General features: G+C 40.9%; 1 protein-coding gene across 4 annotated transcripts in view; it reads left to right on the forward strand.

The window, feature by feature from the left end:
• SPAG16 (sperm associated antigen 16) overlaps positions 1 to 24,083 on the forward strand; it is a 677,765-nt gene that overhangs the window by 27,505 nt on the left and 626,177 nt on the right. For all 4 annotated transcript variants that reach the window (XM_014575658.3, XM_025186825.2, XM_075933953.1 and 1 more), the window contains 3 exons: positions 3,199 to 3,316; positions 6,069 to 6,138; positions 14,342 to 14,493. In XM_014575658.3, coding sequence (XP_014431144.2) covers positions 3,199 to 3,316; positions 6,069 to 6,138; positions 14,342 to 14,493 — 340 coding nt within the window. The remainder of the gene's footprint in view (positions 1 to 3,198; positions 3,317 to 6,068; positions 6,139 to 14,341; positions 14,494 to 24,083) is intronic.

Genomic DNA, 24,083 nt, shown 5'->3' on the forward strand with positions numbered 1-24,083 from the left:
AACTTGTCCACCTCTGGTCTACGATGTGAATACAGGGGTGCATTTTGGTCACAGTATTATCCCCATTTTACATAGAGGGAAGTTAAGGCACAGACTGATTAAGCAAGTAATTCAAGACCAAACAATGGGTCAGTGGCAGATTTTGAAATTGCATCCTTGTTTTAGAGCACAGGGATATGAACCACACGCTCAGTCTAGACAACATCCCGTAAAGCAGGAAGATACTTCTAAAAGTAGCTTTGAAATATTAGATGGAATCAAGTACATTAGTGGAGCATCAACATTGTCAAAGTATTGGTGTTTAAGAGATGTGTGAGCATCATATTGCATTCTTTTCCACAAACACTGTATTCTGTCTGACAAAATAACTAAGATTGTCCCCTCAAGTTCTCTGTGAAGAGCCTTGGAGTGATTTATGATACCTTACCACTATGTGGATAGAAGTTCCTGGGGTGAATTCCTGAAGCACTTAATCCCAAGCCCCTTTAAGTGTATCATTATTAACATACATGAACTTTCCATAGAAGCATTTAATCTTATTGATTACCTGTATTTATTACCTTTAAAAAACTCCATTAGTGTTTGGTCAGTCTCTCTGTCATTTCTATTCAAAATCTAAAAGAATGGTAGCTACAGATATAAGATCTACTTTTTGTTGCTGATATGAGGCTATCTGTCACTTGATCCATTCACAGGATTTCTAGTACTTTACTTCTCCATGCTGCTAATGCTGTGAGCCATTATTTTCCAAAAATGAGCATTCACGCATCTGGCTGCTAGTGGTAACTGTATTATTAATATGTTCTTTTCAAATGCAGCAACCTTCTTGGGGCTGTAACCTAGTAGAAAAGGTTCTCTGAGTAGCCTAAATGTTAGTTATCTTGAAAAATCTATTTAACATTTTCCTCGTGAACATGGTTGTTTTAAGTATTTCTGCACGTGTGGTGTCCTGTGGCTTGCAGACATTGTACGCCCACCTAGCATGGCTGTAACTAGCAATGTAAATGATGAGACACTGCTTAGGTTGAGTAAAATGCCCTACCCACCTGCATCCTAGGGGACATGCCCTAGAGCCATCAGTAACAAGTTGTTGTACCTGTAGAAATCAAGCCTGTTGTGGTAATCCTTGCAATAATTAGTGTTTCTATCCTTGTTAAGTCTCCTGAAACTTTAACCGTCTGCCTGGGATTTGAATTGCTTTAGGTGCAAATAAGCCCACATGGTTATATGAAAATTCCCTATGAGTTCTTTAATATTAATTTCCATAAGTTCATCATTACAGACTAGCTGCTGCTCCTAGAACTGTTGTGCTCCTCTGCTTCAGCTACTATTACTTGCCATTCCTGTGCGGTCCACGGTTAGGCTGCTGACCCAGAGTACATCCCCACTGCAAAAAAGTCCAAACAAACAAAAACTCATGGCTGCAAGTCTCAGAGCCTGGGTCCATTGACTTGGACTTACATTATGGGGCTAAAAATAGCAGTGTAAATGTTCACCCTGGGCTGGAGCCCACGCTCTGAGACCCACCTGCCCCTCAGCAGGTTTCAGAGTCCAGGGGCCAGCCTGAGTGAAAATGTCTACACTGCTATTTTTAGGCCTGTAACATGAGTCCTAGGAGCACAGGACAATTGACTAGAACTCGGAGACTCGCTGCTATAGAGTTTTTTGGGTTTGAATTGATCAATTTTAAAGTTTTAGGGGGTAGCCGAGTTAGTCTGTACAGGTAAACTGAAAAAAACAACAGATAGCCTGGTAGCACTTTATAGACTAACAAAACATGTAGATGGGATCATGAGCTTTCATGGGCACAGCCCACTTCTTCAGATGACCCGAGTGTTGGATGTCTGGGACCAAAATAAATACGGGAGATGGTGGGGGGTGTGGGGGGCATGGAAGAAGGGAAAATTGGGAGTAGCAAAAGGGACAAGAAAAGGCAGTGGGTAAAAAATATATCAAGGGAAAGCGGAGCTGGAAAGCAATAGGGAAAATACCTAAAGACTAGATAATCAAAGGGGGGCAAATTAGAACCATTAATTAGCAAACAACAGAGTCAGGAAACACTTAAAGACTGATGAAACATCTAGATGGTATCATGAGATTCTTCAAAGACAAAGAACCATTGTCTCCTTCATTGTTTGATAAGTAGGTAATGACCTAACCATCCAGTATCTTTGTTTAATCCAGAGGTGTGAGAATTGAATTTGGGAATGAGCTGAAGTTCCAGTCCTTCCTTGTGTATTTGGCTCCTGTAATTGATTTGTAACAAAACAGCCACTTGAAGATCTGTAATGCATGCCCAGGGAGATTAAAGTGTGCTCCCACAGGTTTTTGTATGTTCCCTTTACGGATATCTGATTTGTGTCCATTAATACTTTCCCATAGGGACTGTCCAGTTTGTCCAATATATATTGCAGTGGGGCATTGCTGTCCAATATATATTGCAGTGGGGCATTGCTGGCATTTGATGTGGGACATATCTAGAAGTTTCATGATTTTGGCTGACTCTCATTATGTGCATTTTAACTTTACAGTCTATCTTCCTGCAAGAACAATCCCAGTTGTGTCTCTTTTTGTGCGCATTCTGGCAAAATACAATATTCTTGAAGTTGTTAATTATTGTGTATTGAGCTGAGCAATTTCTCCTGAAAAATAGAGCATTTCCATACTTTGATGCCTGAGTTAATGTGGGAGAGATTTATCTCCATGTTAATTTGATGAAGGCATCTCAATATAGTTTCTACTTGTAATTAATGCTCAAAATTTCATAGTTGATTTCTCTAAATAAGTAGCCTACTTGGTTGTCAAATCCTGTCTGCATTTTTCTTTCTCCCAGTGAAATAAAATCCATCTATACGAAGGAAGCAAAGATTAATAAAGGTTAATGTATGTAATGCATTTAATGTACTTTGAAGATTAGGGGATTGCTGAAAACAGAAAACAGAACTGGACAGATGACTTCAAAAGGTTTTGGTGTCAGGATATATAGATCCTATTACTGAACAACTGATATATAAATATTTTTTCTTGGCACTCCAGTGGGGCAGTTGCATGCTAAATAAGATTAGCTGTCTCCTGTGTTTTGACCTTTCTACTTTTTATTCTTCTCTACAGTACATGGGGGAAAAAGTTATTTAGATGGAAATTGCTGATTTAACTCAGTCATCCTTTAAAATACACTTGGCCTTTTATTGTTCATAGGCTGAAGGCACATTATGCATCATATGAGCCAATGCTGAAGCAGCTGACTGAAAAATACCAGAGTATACTGAGACAGAAAATGTTAACCAGCTTGGAGAGAGACAGAGCAGTTGGTCAGGTAAAAATATGGTCTACTACACTGGCAGAAACATACTGGGAACAGATTCATATTTTTTTTTGTTTAAATCAAAGAAAGCTTGAGATAGAAGAAGAGTATTTTTGAGTTTCATGTGATTTACAAATATTTTGTTCTTTGGAAGCAGATACAGGAATCTTGATGTTTCAGTTTAAAGCACCCAGACAAAATACAGAGCATCCCCACTATAAATCCCCCCAGGATACATCTGTTCTGCATGAAAGTTGTTGGCGCTTCTAGGAACTGATATGTTATAAGTCCTTCCATTCCCCACTCTTAAGTCATGCAGGAAAAAAAAACCCATTTTGCGTAAATGGAAGTCAGCTGTGGGGGGAAAAAATTCCCTGCTTTAAGTTGTTCCACCGTAAGTCCAAGGTTTTTGGAATGTATCTTGGACTTATAGTGAGGACAGCCTGAATTAAAGTCCTATCTGTGTTCAGCTGCCCTACATTTCATGTAGTGGAAGAGATAAAGTTTTATTAATGGTTTAAACTGTAAGAACTTGCAATCACCTCAGAAAAAACTTGAAAAACAATGAATAGTCTTGCAGCACCTTAGAGACTAACAAAAATGTAGATGGTATCATGAGATTTATCTGAAGAAGTGGTTTGTGCCCATAAAAGCTCGTGATTCCATCTACATTTTTTGTTAGTCTCTAAGGTGCTATAAGACTATTCATTAGTCTCTAAGATGCTACAAGACTATTTGTTGTTTAAGTTTTTGCAGTTACAGACTAACACAACTACCCCTCTGAAACTTTTTATCGTCTCAATATCAATGACACACATTGGGTCAGACCAAAGGTCCATTTAGCCCAGTATCCTGTCTGCCAACAGTGACCTATGCCAAGTTCCCCAGAACAGAACAGGTAATCATCTGTAATCTGACAAACAAGCTAGGGACACCATTCCTACCTATCCTGATTAATAAGCATTGGTGGACCATACTTCCATGAATGTATCTAGTTCTTTTTTTAATCCTGTTAAAGTCCTGGTCTTCATAACATATTCTGACAAAATCACTAGTACTGACTCCTAGAATTTGTCTCTCTCTACTAGGCCAACTGTGAGTTGAACAGGGCTTTTACTTGGGTGGAAAAACTGCATTAAATTTTATTCACAGGAATGGGAATACTGAAATGTTCTTCTGAATCATTCTTTCAGCTTTCATATTTGTGAATGAAACATGAGTGAGACTATGACCTAGTTAGAGTACCTATACTGATCCAATATCCAAGTACTGTCATTATAATAATAGATTACTCCTGCAAATCTGTGGATATCTGTGGACCAGATTCTGGATTGGATGAAGATACTCAAGTAGCCCCATAGGCAGGGCTTGACAAATAATGCAATCTACTCGCCCATGGCGAGTAGATTGCAACCCGTAAGAGCTGGGTTCGGGTGATCTGCTCATGCGCAGAACGATCTGCGCACGTGCAGATTGCCAGACAGCGCAGCTGGCGAGTGGGGCTCGCCGCGGTTCGGCAAGCCCTGCCCATAGGGATATTATAGATATTTCAGAGGAAACCATCCTTAAAGTTTAGTGGATGCCAAAATAGTTTTAGTCAAATGTTGTCAGTCAAAAGGTTGAAAGGAAAGTGTCAATTTATTTTCATAGTGTCAGGTACTTCTAAACATACCTGTGGAGATGCAGTATCAGTAAACTGGATCTTAGTTTTCTAAGATCACTGCTAACCTCCAGATAATTTACTCATGCTTAAAGAATTATATAGTATTTTCTACCTGGGAATGATCCTAAAACTTCCGCTTCCTGAAGTAGTAGGCACCAGACACTTTGGTCCTCCAAGTGCAGAGATAAAAGATTTGTTTTATCTTATCATGTATACCAGTCTATAGAGATCTTGCCCATTTCGTACAGGGATGGGTTGAGAACAAAGGAACATGTCTTCATGTCTTAGAGGAAAGAGTGTTACAGCCTTACATCGGCACCCGGAGTAAAAGTCTAATAATTGAAATACATAATAAAAGATTTATCTTGTGAAATCATTCTCTAGTGCAATGAAAATGAAAGATCTTATACATGGCAGGTCAGTTTACCGGCTGCTAGAATGGCAGGCATTCCTAAATGCACAGTAGCATATTGTGATAGCTATTTTATTGTGACAATATCATGGGCCGTATTATGTTAGCAAACTAACTTTTAATTCAATGAGAAATTATTATGAGAAGTGCATGTGTCAAAAACAGCTGGAGTCGACATACTTTAAGCCGAGCTTCAGCACCATCCTCACAGCAGGACGTTGATGGGAGTAATGCTCCCATTGACTTCCTTCTCTACTCACAAGGCATCGGAGTTTCAGCATCAACGAGGGAACCCTCAGCATTCGATTTAATAGGTCTTTTTTAGACCCGCTAAATCAACACTGTGGCATTTGATCTGTCCTTCGATCTTCTCCATAGTCTAGATAATGCCCTTAAGATGGCCCAGAACATTTGCATTGTTTAAATAAATATATAATATTCCCACCACCAGAAATTGGGGATGGATTATTGTATGCCATTGTTGGACTTAATATTTTCAAAATGAGTTATACTGGAGATGTTTCTGGAAAAGTGAATGAAATGAGTAATTTTAGTGAATTAGTTAAATCAGTAATTGCACATGGTATTTACTGATTGATTATTTATGCATGCATATTCTGGTTTCTTACTTGTGGTGGCAGTGTACAAAATCAAAGTCCACATAACTTTTCTTTATTTTTATTCTTTAGGTTACAGGCTTGCAAGCTACATTACAAAATTTAGAATCTGGGCGTGGTATTGAAATTCCTGTGACCCGAGGTAAAACATTTTGTTAAAAGTGCACATATATTATGAGGAAGGCACGTAGTCATAATTGAGAGTTTGAATTATAGTAGAAACTTGATTTTACAAACACCGGTCTTATGAACAACAAATTGTACAAACCATTTTTCCTGGTCGGGAAAAACGGTAATCGCATAATGAAAGGAATGTCAATGAAGAATAAGTCGACATCCTTTCACATTCCAATGCCTTCAAGGAATTGAAAATAGCCTCGCAGTGGTTTGAAGGACAAGAAGAAAGCAATGCAGTACATCATACTGCCACTCTCACACAGAATACAAACTGTAATTTTAAGAAGTTCAGTTTGGTTTTATGAACCAAATTAGTTCATAAAATTGGGTTTTATGAACCCCAATTAGTTCATAAAATGGTGGTTCTGCTGCACTTGCATTTCAAGTATTTTACTAGTTTTAGTGACAGCTACAAATTAAGGATTCAGTTTTGTGGTTGTATCATTTGAACACTTATTCTCACAGTTGGTTCTATTGAATACAGTAATGCTTTGGTTGCCCACTCAGGAAGAGGAGGGGTTAAAGCACAGAACTCTTCAATCAGAGGTGAGCTCATTAAGCAAGTCAGTCAGGAGAAGGCTTGCTGGAACACCTCCTATATAAAGGGGTGCTCAGCAGAGCAGAGGGCAGTCTCTCCCTATCTGTCTTATAGAACTGGAAGCGACCTTGAGGGGTCATTGAGTCCAGTCCCTTGCCCTCGTGGCAAGACCAAGTACCATCCCTGACAGATTTGCCCCAAATCCCTAAATGGCCCCCTCAAGAATTGAACTCACAACCTTGGGTTTAGCCGGCCAATGCTCAAACCACCCTCTCCCTAAAGGGCAAGGGAGAAAGACGGACTGCTGAGACTTACCTGTGCAGAACACAGCTACACAGAGTCAGGCGAGTAATAGCAAGCTCCAGCCTGAGGCCTGCCAGACTGAGGCCCTGATAAGGCTGAGGCTGAAAAGTTGCCAGGACTATGGGGGAAGTGCCCCAGGGACAAGAGTCAGCAGAGGAGTTGGAAAAGGGGCAGTGAGTGGCTGCCAACTATAGGATCTTTGGGTAAGAATCCAGAGTAGCAGGTGGGCCTGGGTTTCCCTGTCTTACCCCCACTTTCCACTGAGGGAAGTGGTTAGCGAAAGGCTGCAGTTTGGTATGTCAGCTGGTGGCTGGACAATAGACTGTTGGTTCCCCTAGAAGTGGGGGAGGGACAGCAGAGCAGGGCATAGACACGGGACAGTGCCTAGAGGAGGACCCCCAGATCTGGGGAGCAACATGGGTCACAGATGGAGGAGACAACAGAGTGGTAGTAATGGCAAGCAAGACGCCACCACTGGAGGGTGTCTTGTTGATGGATGTGAGCTAATTCTCAAAACAACCAGCAGGAAGCCCCATGGTGGTGAGCCCACCCCAAGACAAGGACGGTGAAATTACACATCTGTAAGCAGTACTTCTCAGAGTAAGTGTGGAGGGCTAATGACCTAAAAACCTAAGTTGGATTTGATTCTGTCATCTGATCCACTATCTAGAACAAGGAGATTCTCATCTGATTGAGCGTAAGAATGGACAGAATTGGATGTTTTGAGGACAATAGTGAATCGGGTACCCACTCAGGATGAAAAGAGTTTAGCATCTCATTTTATCACATTAAACATCTGAGAAGGCCTTTAATAAGAAAGGGTATAGAATACCTTTTGGAATAACACCTATATCTGTATCTAAAGGAAGTGCTTACCCTGGCACTTTGAAAACAGGAATAAATTGGTGTAAATATTGAATTTTATAGCATCCTAAGTGAAAAGTGTCCTTTTATGTTTTTTATGTCCTTTTGGATACACTGCATGCTTATTTCAAAATAAGCTATTCCAGAATAGTTATTCGAAATAGCTTATTTCAAAATAGCATGTCAACACTGCAGGTACGCCACAAAATTAGTCTGAGGCAGGCTTCTCTAATGTAGACATGCTCTCTCGATTTAGAGCCCCAGGAGGCACTGGGAGGAATAACTTAGAATGGCCCTAGGAAGGGACTATTTCAAAATAGCAGCAGTGGAGTGTCTACACACGCCTTATTTCGAAATAGGTATTTCGGAATAGATGCTATTCCTCATAGAATAAGGTTTACAGTGTTCAGAATAAGCCATCTGTTATTTTGAAATTATTTCAAAATAACAGAATGGTTGTGTAGATGCTTGCATTTTTATTTTGAAATAATGCTAGTTATCTTGAAATAACAGTGCAGTGTAGATGCACCATTTCTGTGCTTTTTAAAATTGTTTTGGGTTCAGAAAGAACTAATAGCTAAATCTTCAGTTTTTTGGTTTTCCTAATTCCTGTATTTGAGTGAAGGAGACATCAAGTATTTTCCTAAACTATCGTGATAACTTATTCAATTCTTAATGCAGAGATTACAGCTGTCATCCAAATCTTTTTCACCATCATAAATTCCCTCTCTTTGAGTCATGGTTTGATTTGTGATTCACAATTTCAAGGCTGCACATTTTCACATTTTCAGTTTGTTGCTGTGAAACTAGGCATCCCTAAATCCATACCTTACACGCCACAATGGTCTTTGTAAAAATATTCCTTTTGAGGTATCATTTGAAAATTACACATTCCTGGTCAATAATATTGTGGTGAAATGTACATAGTAATATTTAGTGTAAAGTTATAAATTTCCCTGTGTAATATTAGTGCACATTCTAAACAACTCAGCCATGCAAAAGATGGGCAAAAGATGTTAAACAGGTTTAATAAACAAAGGCATGTGGATTACCTCAATTTACATATAACTAGTTTACTAAAGACATTGGGGGAAGTGATGGCGGGAAACAACAATTGGGTTTTCAGCAAACACAAATGGTGGAGAAAGAGCCTAGAGTTTCCTTCACCATCAGACTCCATATCACCTTTACTGTTCGAATGAGCTTAATTTTGAAGGGTGAAGAATCCACTTCAGAGGTTTGCTGGATTTTAAAAGAATGGGGCAAAGAACCCCAAGTTGTCCCTCTGTCGCCTAACAAGAACACCAGCATCTTTAGGCCTCTGGAAAAGATTCTGATCAAGGAAAGGGTCAGTCAGCAGCTTACTGGAAGACTATGGATGAGAAAAGCCATGTTGAACAAAGCCTTCGACTAGAACTTGAGCCTTCAACCACAACTTGTGACACTGGTTTATACTTTTAGATACATGTTTTCACTTTTATTTGATTGTAGCCATTTTAACTTATAATTGAATACATTTAAAATCATATCTTCTTTTATAAATACACTTGTTTTATCTTTAATTTAAACCAAGCCAGAACTTTGTTTAAATGGAACTGTTTGGTAACTGCAGTTAAAGTTGAAAACTGGTCAATATTGACTCCTGACAGGTGCAATGGACAGTACTGAGCACACATTTTGGGAAAAATTGGGACTGGGTATGTGTTGCGGTCATCCTGTGAGACATAACAAAGGCTGGTAGGACAGATTGGGGCTGTCTCAGTCAAGGGGGATAGATTGCGGCTGAAGAGCCATATTTATGTCTGCCTGGTGATTGGCAGCACCTGTCTTCCATTTTTGCATACGGGCCATACAAATGGCCATTTGTTCTACAAACCTGTCATCTTCAGGGCATGCGACAAAGCCCAGGTTTTTACACTAGTTCCTGCATTTGCATAGCCATTATAAAGACGTGTACATGTGCAAAATAAAATTAAGCCACCCAACTGCTTAAAAGGGTTGTGTTGATTTGATTTAATCTTTTGTCAATTAGTTTCTGACTTTGGAGTGAGAAATATAGGCTGCTTGGTCTCTTTTATGAGATTGTTTTTAGATAAGGCCAAAGGTACTTATAACCATGTTTGTAAATTTTAAATCTAAATAATTAGATTTGGGTTTGTCTTACATTATTTTGTACAATTGTCTTTGTTCGGCTGCATGACTTAGAAGCTCAACATTGTACATTTTCTTGTTGTAACTGAGCAACATAAAATAAATACAGTGAAGAGAACTTGCATGTAAAATTGTGTGTGACTAACCTTCGCAACTGTGTGCTTGAACTGAGCTTTCCAAATGTGAGGGAAAAGGTGTTTGCTCTTTGCCTGTTCCAGACCTGATGTGTAAATGTCATTCTTTCCATTTATGGACAGGCCACAGGTGAGAGCCTACAGCATGTAGAAACTTTTTGCACATTTTGAGAGAGTGATGCTTGTTTTCTACCATCTCCCTCCAAATGCCCCAAATACAAAATCGTCATTCTCTCGCCTGTCAAGTCAGTTGTATATAAATTCTGGGGTTCAGGGATTTAAAATGGGTGTCATAAACTAGAGAATAAATTATGCCAATATGATGTTGCCCCATATTGTTGGCAGGGCTGAACTTTGACATCCCTGGGGAGCTCTGGGGTGCAGCCTTCCCCTAGCCCCTCATGAACATAGCCAGTTATAAGTGAAAGTGGGATGGAGAGTGCAAGAGTTCTTCCCGTAGGGGCACACACATGGAATACTTTCCTGAGCAACAGGGCTGCAGCTGTGTCTGGCAGACATGTAATAGGGTGAACTCATCTTTCACTCTCATTCTCTCAAAATTCCCTGGAGGACCAGATGCAGTCTGGTGCAAGTTGTTTAGAAGTGAGTCTGTTACATGTGAGGAATGAAAACCATGTAATACCATTGTTAGGATTTGTTTTGGTCCTTAGAGACCGAAACAAATCCTTATTGACTTTAACCCTGCTGGCCCATACATTTCTCATTGTGTCCCTTTGCTCCGGTTACTCCTTACTGAACAGGGATGCATTTTAGGTATAGTGAGCTGGGGGTTAAACTGTTAGAAAAAGCTGCGTACCTATATTCTCCCTGATAACATGGAAAATAATACTCTGACAATTAGGATAGAGTCAATAATTTTTTCCTTGCCACTGTTAAAGTTATTTAACACTTCCAGTGTCTCCATCATGTTTTGTTCTTTTTTTAACTACTAGGTTTAACTATGATCCCATCCTCCAGTTCCCTAAATAAATTAAGAACTAGTTAGTAACTGGAAAGTCTCTTAAAATGCCAGTTGAGCAATACATCACACAACTAACTTCAAGAGTGTGCGTGCCAAATCGAGTCCCTCCTGACATGCCTCCTTTTTAAGACTCCTCACGTTTGTCACATGCTAAAGAGTTTGGCTCCACTTGGGCCAAAAGGATAAGTTTAAAAAAAAACGTCAGAATTTTTTCATTGATGAGAGAGAGCCCTTTTGTGAAAAAGTTGATCAAAAATTTCTCCATGTTCAATAAGATTTTTTTTAACCTACCTGCTCAAAAATTTGAAATAGGAGCTTTGAGGGAGCAAGACTAATATTTGTTCACAATATTATTAATTTAAGTGTTGTTGTTATGGACCAGGATCCCATTGTGATAGATATGGGAAATAAAGACAGTCAGGTCTGCTGATGGGGAGGGAGCCAGGTGGGAATTACCCCAGGACCCAGAGTTTCAAAGGGACATAGAACTCCCAGCTGTTGATACGGCTGATTCCCCGGTCCCTTTGAATTGCTGCAGGAGCGATGCTTTGCGCAGCTCTGAAGCCTGGAGGGGGGTTCTGCAGACTGAGCAGTGCTAAGGGCTGACTGCCCTCAGCCCCGCTCCTTCTGCCCTCAGCTCTGCCCCTTCTGTCCTCGGCCCTGCCCCTTCCAGGGGTGCAGAGCCAACAACCCTGCTCACCTTGACCCGGGCCCTGTGGCAGCTGTGGGCCTGTTGAGGACTGTTCTTGTCCCCAAAGATTGAAGTAATCATTTTGCTGTCTTACATATATATTTGAACCTAGCACTGCTATTAGAATTGGTTCTGAAAACCATACAAGGAAATGGTTAGCAGCTCAGTATGTTTCTCTTATTTCCTGCAATGTGCAGCTGTTTATTACCCAGTTATGAAGTCTAAATTCAAAGACTTTCTTCGTGGTTGAATTAATTCACTGCTAAACCTCATACCATGTTTCCTTCTTCCTGGATCTGATGTAACCGCTCTCAGAATGTCACGCAAAAGGAAAGTTCAAAGGCACTAGTTATAGTACTTGGACCTGAGTGACCCTTTTCCAAACAAAAGGCAGTTGGAATGGGAAACATGAGCCATTTTATGCAGAGGAATCACAGTCCTTTCGATTTTGGTCATTCTTTCATGCAGCTACTGACTTTTTAAGCTCTTTAACTTTCATGGTTCTGTAGTGGTTTATAATACATATATTTCACAAACCCAAACAAACCCAATGTCCCGTGAGCATCATAATTGCCAGTGGGTGACAGTTATTGAGCGAGGGGGAAATCTTCCACATGAATAAAATAATTCTGCATTCTACAGTAATTCAGGAAATGTTATTCATAGCATTTATTGCAGTAGTCTTCACTTTTCACTTCACAGCTCTTTTCACCTTTTTGTAGCTTTTATTGGAGTTCATCATACATACACTTTTGATCCTTGTTTAATCCCAGTTATGCCTGCAGTTTTTCAAGAGTTTGAATTTCCTGATGGAACTCAACTTTACTTACAAAGAGCAGATTGTATTAGATATGTATGTTTAATTTTGTTTATTTCACCCTAGTAATTTACCGTATGTATTTAGTGCTGTGAAAGTTATATGTGTTTTGGTTCACTAGCAATTCTGGCAAAAAAATAGGGCTAAATAAAATATTTTGTGTTGATTGTGAGAGCTATCTTTAATGTTTTACTTCCTCTCCCTCCCAAAATAGGAAATTCTGAAACAGAATTTCTGAATGTTTTGTTTTGGTATTTTTGTAATTTTTTTGTTTTTTGTTTTTCAGATTAACAATTAGGAAAAACATTGTAGTGTTACCAAATCAGCAATTTATTTCTCTCTCCCCTATCCAATTACAAAAATCCTGCAAATTTTCTTTCACTACATCTCTAATGTTATTTTCATACAGTAATTACTTGTTTAACACGTGCCTGCTTAACATGTTTTCATGATAGCATGATTTTTTTTTAGGGAACGTTTTTTGAATAACACGACTGTCCCTGAAATAATATGGAAGTGCTTCGGTCAGCCGCTCTCTCGGCCGGGCTACTGTGAGTCGCATGTGCACTCGCGGCTCCAGCCTGCACTTGCTAGCAGCCGGCCGCTGAGCACAGGCAGCTGCCTTGGGACCAAGACATAAGGTTGGGGGAGAAAGAGGACTGGGTTACAGCAGGAAGGAGAGGTGTTTGGCTCTGGGGATGGGAAGGGGAGGAGGATTGGGTTGTGAGTTTGCTCCTGTGACAGGTCTGCTGTTACCCGCACTGTGTCCAGTGAGGGGGGGTTGGCGGGGAACGGCGCAGCGAGCGGCAAACCCTCCACCACTTTGCAGGGAGGCGGGGAAGCCCCGGGTAGCCGTCTGGGCGCCTTGCCCCTTCTCCTCTGCCCCCGCTTGCAGGCCGGTGGCTGGGTTTCCCCACCCACCCTGTTGCCGTCAGCTGTGCGGGGCTTCCCCTGCCTCCCTGCAAAGTGATGGAGGGTTCGCCGCTCCCTGCCGACCCCCTCCTCGCTGAACGCAGTGTGGGTCCCGGCAGACCCATCACAGGGGCATACTCCCAACCCAATCCCCCTTCCCTCTCCTCGCCTTCCCTTCCCCAGAGCCAAACACCTCTCCTCCCTGCTGTAACCCAGTCCCCTTTCTCCCCCAACCTTATGTCCCGGTCCCAAGGAAGCTGCCTGTGCTCAGCAGCCGGCTGCTAGCAAGTGTAGGCTGGAGACAACTCAGCACCAACAGAAAACTGACTTCGACACCACCGCTTGAAATGCAGCCCCCACCTTTTCCATTATTTTCAATGGGAAAATTGACCCCTCATAACACGTTTTCACTTAACACAATCATTTTCTGAAATGTATCTACCATGTTAAATGAAGAATTACTGTACCAGAATGTGTAGCACATGGAAAATCTGGGGCATTGTAATATAAGTTAAGTGGACACACACAAATACCTTGTATTCAAGGGGCTGAACTGAGTGTCAGAGTAGTAATACATAATTCTGGAGTTATTGATATATGCAGCCTGACTACTTGGGAGTCGCTTTCTTTCAAAGACATATTTTGCATTAGTTTCAGCAACCAGTTCTGTTTAGTTTTTCATACTAAGGTTATTGCTAGGTAAATGAGAACTTTTTTTTCTTCAGAAGAACATGAGAAATACATTTTAAGAGGATAAAATCATTTTTATTCTATAGCAGGTCATAGATGCGAAAGGGAAGATGAAAGACAAGATCCTGTACAGAAAGCTGTTCAAGAGACAAGAGAGCAAAAATATCTATATGCTGGGGTTGCTCCGTATGATCCAGCCAAGGATCCAACAAAACAAAAGGGCAAAAGGTATTCCAAGGTATGAAACCCTCATTTTGATTGGTATTGAATCTACACAATTCAGTATAATTGAAAGTAGAGTCTGATCATATATTCTCCTATGTAAGTCATAGAAAGAGTAAGAAAATGTAAGTAGGGTAAACATCTAACAGTTAAAATTCTCTGAAGTTAGTATCTCTTTAGCTTGATTATCTCAACAGAATAGTTCAGATAATTAAGTGGAGTTGTGAGAATATACAGGTAAATTACTAGTAAATATGTGAGTAAATTAATTTTGCAACCAAATATTAGTCCTACTCTGTCAAGGGTCCTCTAACGGAAGTCTTATTTCTATCTATCACACTTTTTTGGCAGAAGTCCTGTCCCATCTTATAGAGCTTATAGACTTTTCAAGAGTTCCAGCTTTATTCATTTTGTGCCTTCAGAGGTCAGAAGCTCCAGACTTATTGTTTCAGCAGTTGGACTACAGAGAGGGGGACAGGAGCAGTTTGGGTGGACATCTAATAGCTTGTTCCTGCTCAGATATAGCTTCCAGCAAGATACGCAGGTGCCCTGGCTCACAGATTGAGGTGTCATTCTCCCAGATAACTTAAAACAAAATTGTGTTGTTCGACAAGGATAGCAAAACAAAGGGGCTGTGTCTAGACTGGCTAGTTTTTCGGCAAAAGCAGCTGCTTTTGCTGAAAACTTGCTAGCTGTCTACACTGGCCGCTTGAATTTCCGCAAGAACACTGACTTCTTACTGTCTGAAATCAGTGCTTCTTGCGGAAATACTATGCTGCTCCCGTTTGGGCAGAAGTCCTTTTCCTCAAAGAAAAGGGCCAGTGTAGACAACTCAGATTTGTTTTGCGCAAAAAAGCCCCGATAGCAAAAATGGCGATCGGGGCTTTTTTGCGCAAAAGCACGACTAGATTGGCACGGATGCTTTTCCGCAAAAAGTGCTTTTGCGGAAAAGCGTCCGTGCCAATCTAGATGCTCTTTTCCGCAAATGCTTTTAACGGAAAATCATGCCAGTCTAGACGTAGCCAGAGGGTTATTTTATTTTGGTTTTTTTTTAAAAGATTTTCCTTGTTCTGCTTGGATTATTATGCTGAGGTTTCTAATTTTTAGTCTCTTGATATGTTTTAATTTCACTTGATTTTGTGTGGAGAGTTTTTTGTCCTCAGTGTAAACTAAAATGGTCTGGCCATCACCAGTCTGAGACTGAGTCCTAGCTGGAAGACTGTACCAGAGTTTCTTTTTTCCCAGATCCAAGTAAAAACTATGTGCAAGCAAGGAAAGTGTCCCGCTATTGTGGGGAACTTTCCTAGCTCCTACACTATCTTGGTGAAATGAGCTAGTGGAAGGATCGGAGTCCCTGCTCCCACTTCCTTTACCCACAGGCCTCCCTCACCTCAAGGGCTCCCCTTCCACTCCCCTGTGAGGCAGAGTCCTCATAACCCCAACAAGGCCTGGCCCAGGACACCTGGGTCTCAACCCCTAACCTTGTGGTCACCTAGGGCAGGGGTTGGGTGTCCCCACTCCAGAGTGCTCTTTCCACACTGAACATTTCCTGGACCCACAGATGATTACATACAGTCCAAACAAAAAGTTACCGGAAAACACATCACTCCGCTCTGTGGATCGAGCCCCTCTTAGCCCTCCCCCAGGCTCTTTTGGTGAACCATTCAAGTCATGAGGAAATTTAACCCTTTGACTTATCCAGAAAGCACTTGGATTTACTTGTGGCTACTGAGCAACTGTGTTTTCCCCTGCCTGGCAGGTCAGAGATACCTCAGCTCCACGGAGCATTGGGGTAAAGAAATCCTGCCCCTACTTAAGAGAAAGGGAATTTTACTACTGACTTCAGAGGGGCCAGCGTTTTACACTTGGAAATTATAAACTCTTTGCTCCTATTTAATTTATAAATGTTAATTAACTGGATCTTGCAGGCTTCTCTGCTGCCATGAATTTTATAAGCCCCAAGTGAGTCCAGTCCAGGTTCTGAAGTCTTTCTTTTTTAAAAAAAATTTTGGATCATGGAATTAGTTTAGAAAACTAAAAGGTAAGCCCAAAATTGCCCACCAGGTATGCTCGGAATAGTCAAGTTCAATTCTTCTTGTTGAAGTGCCAATATAAACCAAAGCTGGCATTTTAGGAAAAGAAGTTAGATTTTTTTTTCCGAGAGTGAAAATCTCTGATTTTTCAAAATATCTCCTCTTATGAAATGTATTGTTCCAAAACATTTTCTTTAGCAGAAAAGCAAGCATGGGAAACTATAGGGATGTGTCTACATTGGAACCCTTTTCCGGAAAAGGGATGCTAATGAGACCAGTTGGAATTGCAAATGCCGCGGGGATTTAAATATCCCCCGCGGTATTTGCATGAACATGGCTGCCGCTTTTTTCCGGCTCGGGGCTTTGCCGGAAAAAAAGCTCCAGTCTAGACAGGGATCTTGCGGAAAATAAAGCCTTTTACAAAAGATCCCTTATTCCTACTTAAAATCAGGAACAAGGGATCTTCCGGAAAAGGCTTTATTTTCCGAAAACAGGTTTAAAACAGAAAACTGGTGATATCAGATAATTATATTTATACCATAAACTATCTCTCCATAATAACTCAGTACATATGGGGAGCAGAATTACAGGACAGAAGTACAATTCTACTTTGAGAAGTGATTTTAAAAATGATACTTTTACACAGGTACCTTCCCCAGTGGGAAACATTAGGCTATGATTGACTGTTTTATCCCTTTTACATCTCCACTATAATGATGGTATAGATCAGGCCAATAGAGGTTGTGTTGTTTGCAGCAGAAAAGCCTAGTAAACATGCCACATCTTGTTACTCGGGTTCTTTCAACCCAAAACTCTCAGTAACTTTTACTCTCTGCGAGATGGTGTCAGGAAATAATTCAGGGGAGACACGGTCGTCTGACAATTAGATGGATGGTACAAACAGGACAACACGAGTGCTTTCACTTAAAGCTAAACTTTACTTAGTCTCAAGCACTTACACACATCTGCAACAGGTAAGTAAAACATCCCCACCCTCAATTGTTACCGAAGTAGAGTGTGACTCTCGAGTAACAGCGGGAAGGCTTCCAATGGCCAGTCTTCCGTCTGCTGGTGGGGATGGAGTTGTGTGCAGATATGAAGAGTCCTCAAGGAGTTCTTGAGGCATCCCTCCAAGCATTCCCCAAAATTGTCCCACTAACTCAAACTTTCCTTCCCTATTTATCCATTAGTATTACAATAACATGTCTCTCAAAAACTTGTGAGGCAAGCACTTTTTAAAGGTTAGGCAAGAGATTTTCTTCTGATCATCACTTTCGCCAGATGCGTTTTTTCTCTTTCAGAGTCTCCATGCCTGGGGGCTCTGATGGATATATGTCTTAGGGCATTTGGACAAGCTTCCTGTTTTCCTAAATGTATAGCTCAGCGATTTCACTAGAGATTTGGGCCTCAAGAAGGACGTGGGGTCAAGCTGCCCTCTCTGTGGCACTCAAACCCCCTTTCTTCCACTTCCCTGACTGTGGTCATGCGGAAGCTGCAGTCTAGGTCTAATTTGGGCCTATTAGCTTGGTTGCTAAAGTTTAAGCCATAAGCAGTAGTGGTTCAGGCACAGTACTGGATTTGCCGAAATCTCCCCGTACAGTCTTATACAAATTGATTCATCATGCCGAAGATGATGGGCCTGATACCCAAACAGCCTTTGAATAGTCTGTTGTTGTAAAGGGAATTTAAGAGGAGGTAAATTAAAAGTTAGTCATTCTAAGCCCTATTTTCACTACTTGGGATGTGTAAAGGGGCCTTAGTGTATACATGAATCAGACCTCATGAGTCCCAGAGAGGCGTAAGCAGGAGGGACCAATAAAATGTAATAATCCTGTTCTTTATAATGAAACGGGAAATGAGACAAAAGAAACCACATGAGGTATCAATGGAATTGACTGTAAAAATGTTTTCTGTAGCTTTTCAGGATGGCTCCGTGTGTTTTAAAGCTTAGCTGAAATCAGAGTGAACTGATGCTTTCAAGTACAGCCATCTGGATTTCATTGTTACCAGTAAAAATAAAACAAAATGCTCAGGAAGTATTTTTGACAGGTGGCAAAAAATTAGAAAATATTGGCATTAAGTGTACTATTTAAACATGAATGAGCTCTAACACTTTGTTTGTAAATCTTTTGAGAGCACTATGGTCTGGCCATCTGCTAAATACTGATCTGTTGCTTTGATTTGCTCGGTGTCAACTAGCTACAAATATGGCCAGTAGCTGACTTATCAAGTTTTCTCCAAGGACAGTCAAACTCTTTAGTATCCCAATGTTTTATAAGAGCTGACATTTAATTTAAAATCCTATGTATCTTTGATTAAAAAGAAGTACAACAACAGGGAGAAAACCGCAATGGATTTCTGTAAAGGGAGTGAAATTTCCTGGTTCCAAATACTTTGTTTCAATAGTGGGGTCATAAAATAACAGGGAAGGAAACAATAATACCAAAATCTCTACTCTGAAATTGTCCTATATGAAATCGCATCAATACTTCATAGGTTAATCATTTGAATCTAATACTTCATAAGACATTTCCTTGAATGAAAAAACTCCCATATTTTGATACTATTGTTTCTGTATATTTGGAGTAGATTTTTCTTTTTATAATTAAGTTGTCAGATTTCAAATAGAGTGCACTTCATAGCTGATTTTGTGTTGTGGGTTTTTTTTTGTTTGTGTGTTGTTGGGTTTTTTTATAAATAGCTGGGCAGTTTTAGCTCATCAGTGTCATATGTATCTTTTCAGTAATTAATTGTAAGATATAATTTTATTCCCTAATGTTTTATTAGGTGCAAAACTTTATTGAAAGACACATTGTAAAGCTCTGGGATTGAGATATATTCTACCACTGGAAAAAGAGGTTGAAAATGATGCTGGCAAATGAACATTTTTTTAAAAAATTGGCTTACAGAAATGAAATGCTGATGGGAATAACAGCTTTCATAATTATTAGGTCTTGATAAAACCACATGTGCATGCATGCAAGAAGTCAGAGTTGCTCCTTAGAATGGAAAAGCTCTTTGGAAAAGGTAGCAAAGATAGAGTGGAAACCCTAAAAACCCTGAACCTGCAGACATGTAAGTACGTAAATAACCTTCTAGCCTAAATCTTTAGCTGATGTAAATTAGTACAGTTCCATTGGTACAGCTCCAATGAAGTCAGCTGAGGATCTGTCTCCTTACGTTCAGTTCACATGCCTGTTATTTCCCAATATCCATGTGTACTTGCAGAATGGGACATTAGACTTTTCAATCTGTTTCAGTGACTCTTGCAGGTTTTGCTACATAGTAACCTTATAAATTACTCTTATCTTCACTGAAATATTCAAGGCATAATAAACCAGTGAAGCAACAGAAAACCTTTTTTAAATTTTAATATAATGTTTTTTTCAAAGGAAAAATGTTTTTTCACTCAAAGGAATTTACACAGCACCTGTGGTGCTTATCTTTTATATAAGAATTGTATGTCAACAGTGTTATCATAGTCCCCTCCCATCATGGAGATAGGGTAGAAGAGAAGAAAAGCTGCAGCTATCACTGAGGCTACATCAACACTGCGGCGCTATTTTGGGATACCGGAAGTATCCCTAAAATAGCTATTTTGCATCTTTAAAGCAACCCGTTATTTCAAAATGGAATTCGAATTAACAGGTGCACTGTTCCAGCATCCCTGTAACCCTCATTCTATGAGGGTTAAGGGACGTTTCTGAATAGCCCTTTATTTTGAAATTAGGCACAAATTGTGTAGCTTATTTTGAGGTAAGAGTGCGGTGTAAACGCACCCTTAGAGAGCGTAGGAAGAATTCCTGTCTCCCTTCTTACTCCTGTTTCCCGTTAGGAGATATTCATACCACTCAGCATGTCTCTCCTCAATAACCTCAAGGTATTATTGCATTTCTGCACATTGAGGCACCAAGAGCCTGATCTACTACCCACAGAGGTCAATAGATGTCTTGCCATGGATGTTAATGGACTTTGAAGCAGGGCTCAAGAGAGTCCTTGTCACTATCCTGAAGGTCGGAGATCTTTGTGAAGTAAACCCTCTCTTTTTGCAAGCCCAGTTGAAAAAATGTTAGGGGGTGGGGGAAACTAATACTGTGGGGCGGGGGGGGGGAGGTTCATTTTATGTTCCTTGGAATGAAGGCATACTGTATTCTGCTTGTAGTAGGTGACATTGGCCTCGTTCTTGGCACATACGTGAAAAGAGGGCTTTAAATCCAGTGGGCTTTTCCATGTGAGAGAAATGAAAAATAAAAAGAGATAGGTAAAAGACATAGTTGAGGAGGTGTATGTGTGCTCCTGTGCCTCTAACTGGAGAGTTTTTTGGTAGCACTCTCCATTGAATCTACTTAGGTGTTCTCCCTTCCTCATTGTCTGCTTTGAGGCTATCCATCAATGTCCTGGCAAACCTTCCCCCTCTCTCCAGTTCCCTCTCAAGCCCCTTTGGCATCCAATAGAGCAAGCAGTCAACCCTTTCTTGTCTGTGTCACTAGCATAAGTAGTAGTAGTTTGTGTTGTTTTTCTTCTCCTTAATAGTTAGTGTTTCCTTTTTACTGAGATGAAAAAAACAAATAATTTGGTTTGCATTTCCTGCCCTGTCTGGGAAGATTCCCCCTTCCCCTGCATTTAGAAGAGTCTAAAGATTTTTCAGTTAAAAAAAAAAAGAAAAGAAGAAGAGGAGGAATGAAGATCTTTTGTCTGCCTTCGTCTCTTCCACAGGAATTTCAACAACTTCCACCACACCATTAACATTAGCTTGGACCAGTCTGCACAAGAGATCCACTTCCTTAACATTACAGTACAATTACAGTAGACTTCCGATAATCCAGAACCTATGGGACCTAGGTGGTGCTGGATTATCAGAGATGCTGGAGTATCAGGAGCTACTATAAGCTGGTTATGTATATACTGTATACAGTATATACTGTATATAAAGTGTTCTTAACCCTTTTTATTGAACATACTGTATACAGTATACTGTAATGTTTTAGTTTTTTTAACCCTTTTTTACCCTTTTCGTTCAGTTCAGCTGCTGCTGCTGTTACCTTGTGACTCAATTTTTGCCGAAGCTCAGTCACTAGGCTCTTGCCATTTTGATGCCGGACTATCGGGAGTGCCGGACTATTGGATGCCGAACTATTGGAGTTTTACTGTATATGATGGCCACATTTCTACCACCCTATATCAGAAACCTATCGACCCATTATTCTTACCTATGTGCCTCTACCGTCTCTCCAGGACCCATCACACGATCCATTGTTTACAGCCAGGCCCTAAAATACAACTGGATTTGTTCTAATCCCACAGTCAGAAACAAATGCCTACAAGATCTTGATCAGGCATTCCTAAAACTTAAATACCCTTTTGGGAAAGTGAAGAAGTCCCACCATCCAGAGGTGTATACTGCTCCGGAGTCACCTACAGTAGGGTATCCATAGGGACACTACTCAAAGAAGAGGAAATCACTCACCCTGTACAGTAATGATGGTTCTTTGAGGATGCTCCACAACCCATTCACCTTTCCAATATTTCAGAGTTCTCCATAGAGCTCCGCAGTAGAGAAAGAACTCAGGCCAGGGTTTCCCATGCTGTGCTCAACAGAGGGAGAATGTATGTTGTGTCAATGGATGCTGCTACCAAATTCTCCAAGTAGAAGCTCAGGGGCATGCCTGCACCTCTGAGAGGTGTCCTCCATGGGTGCCACACTGAAGTACCATTGTTCGTGCATAAGGTGAATAATGCATCATGTTCGTGCATAATGTTCTTTCCTCGTTTTGTAAAGAAATGAAGCTATCTGACTGACTGACGAAAATGTTATACACATTTAAATGAAATATACAAAAGACACAGTTATGACATTTTCCGGCTGTATCACCAACTGATTACCATAAGCTACTTCAAGCAGTGTATTTCTGAGAAAGGATTGTACTTGATTGGATATGAAGCCATTGCTCTTTGATCATTTATGAGCCCGACGTGGATCTATCAAAGCAATGCATTGTTTCTCATGAATCATTGCGTGCACAATATGATAGAACAACATGCATCTCTTGGGATACATGCTTCAAAAGGGATGTGAAACAAACAAGAACTTTTGGCCTAATTTGATTTCAGGTACTTGACACATGTGGTCAGGTATTTTAGGAAATCTATTCAGCTAACGCAATTATAATAGTTGAGACAAGATTTATATTTAGAGCAATAGTATTTAAAATCCAGTCTGAGCCCTTATAAGAACTGTGAAAGTATAGTATAGTATAGTATAGTATAGTATAGTATAGTATAGTATAGTATAGTATAGTATAGTATAGTATAGTATAGTACTGAATTTCTTTGACTGGGAAAAGCATCCAAAATGAGTATATTATAATAAGATTTGGAGAGTAAGGAATGTGAAGGATAACAACAAGGTTTCTACGGGTATGTTACCGATAAGGAGGTCAGGGAAATTTTGGACCCTTGGTGAATGGGCAAAGCAACCTAGATGCTATGGAAAAAGCTGAAATTCTTCATGCTCTTTTTGCTTCAATCTTCAAGGTCAGCTCCCAGACTGCTGTACTGGGCAGCACAGTCTGGGGAGGAGGTGAGCAGCCCTCAGCAGGGAAAGAACAGGTTAAGGACTGTTTAGAAAAGCTGGACATGAACTAGTCCACGGGGCCAGATGCAATGTAATCATTGCTGAGAGAGTTGGCTGTTGTCATTGCAGAGCAATTGGCCGTTATCTTTGAAAACTCGTGGTAATTGGGGGATGTCCTGGACGATAGGAAAAAGGCAAATGTAGTGCCCATCTTTAATAAAGGAAAGAAGGAGAATCCAGGTAGCTACAGACCAGGCAACCTCACCTCAGCCCCTGGAAAAATCGGGGAGCGGATCCTCAAAGAATCTGTCTTGAAACCCTTGGTGGCAGGGGCATGCAGTAGCTTAGGCAGGAGAAGGCACAGCCTTCCCAAACCACTAGGCAGGGCCCCACCCACACTCCATCCCCAGAATGCCCAGTGCTGCTGACCTCCCCAGCGCCTACCCTCCCTGTGCTCTGGGGCTACTCGGGCCACATGTGCTCACTCCCTCTCCTCCCTGTGGGTGGGTGGGATGCATGCTTTCTGTACTGCCCTGCCTCCTCCCCTCCTCTGAGTGTGGGGCCTCAGCAGAGGGGGCAGGGAGCCTGCCTCCCCCCGCCCTAGTTGCACCAACTGCCCATGCTTGGAAGAGAGGAAGGTGATTGGGGACAGTTATCATAGTTTCACCAAGGGCAAGTCATGCCTGACCAATCTAATTGCTGCATATAATGAGATAACTGGCTATGGGGAAAGTGGTGGGAATGATATCTCTTGACTTAAGCAAAGCTTTCGCTATGGTCTCCTACAGTACTCTTGCCATCAATGTAAAGGCGTATGGCTTGCATGAATGGAGTAAAGGTGGGTAGAAAGCTGGCTAGATCATCGAGCTCAGCAGATATTGATCGATGGCTTCATAAATAGTTGGAAGCCAGTAGCAAGTGGAGTACCGCAGGAGTCGGTCTGGGACCTGTGTTGTTTAACATCTTCATTAATGATCTGGCTGAGGGGATGGATTGCAC

This window comes from Pelodiscus sinensis, chromosome 7 (genome assembly GCF_049634645.1).
Source record: "Pelodiscus sinensis isolate JC-2024 chromosome 7, ASM4963464v1, whole genome shotgun sequence".
Classification (NCBI taxonomy): domain Eukaryota; kingdom Metazoa; phylum Chordata; order Testudines; family Trionychidae; genus Pelodiscus; species Pelodiscus sinensis.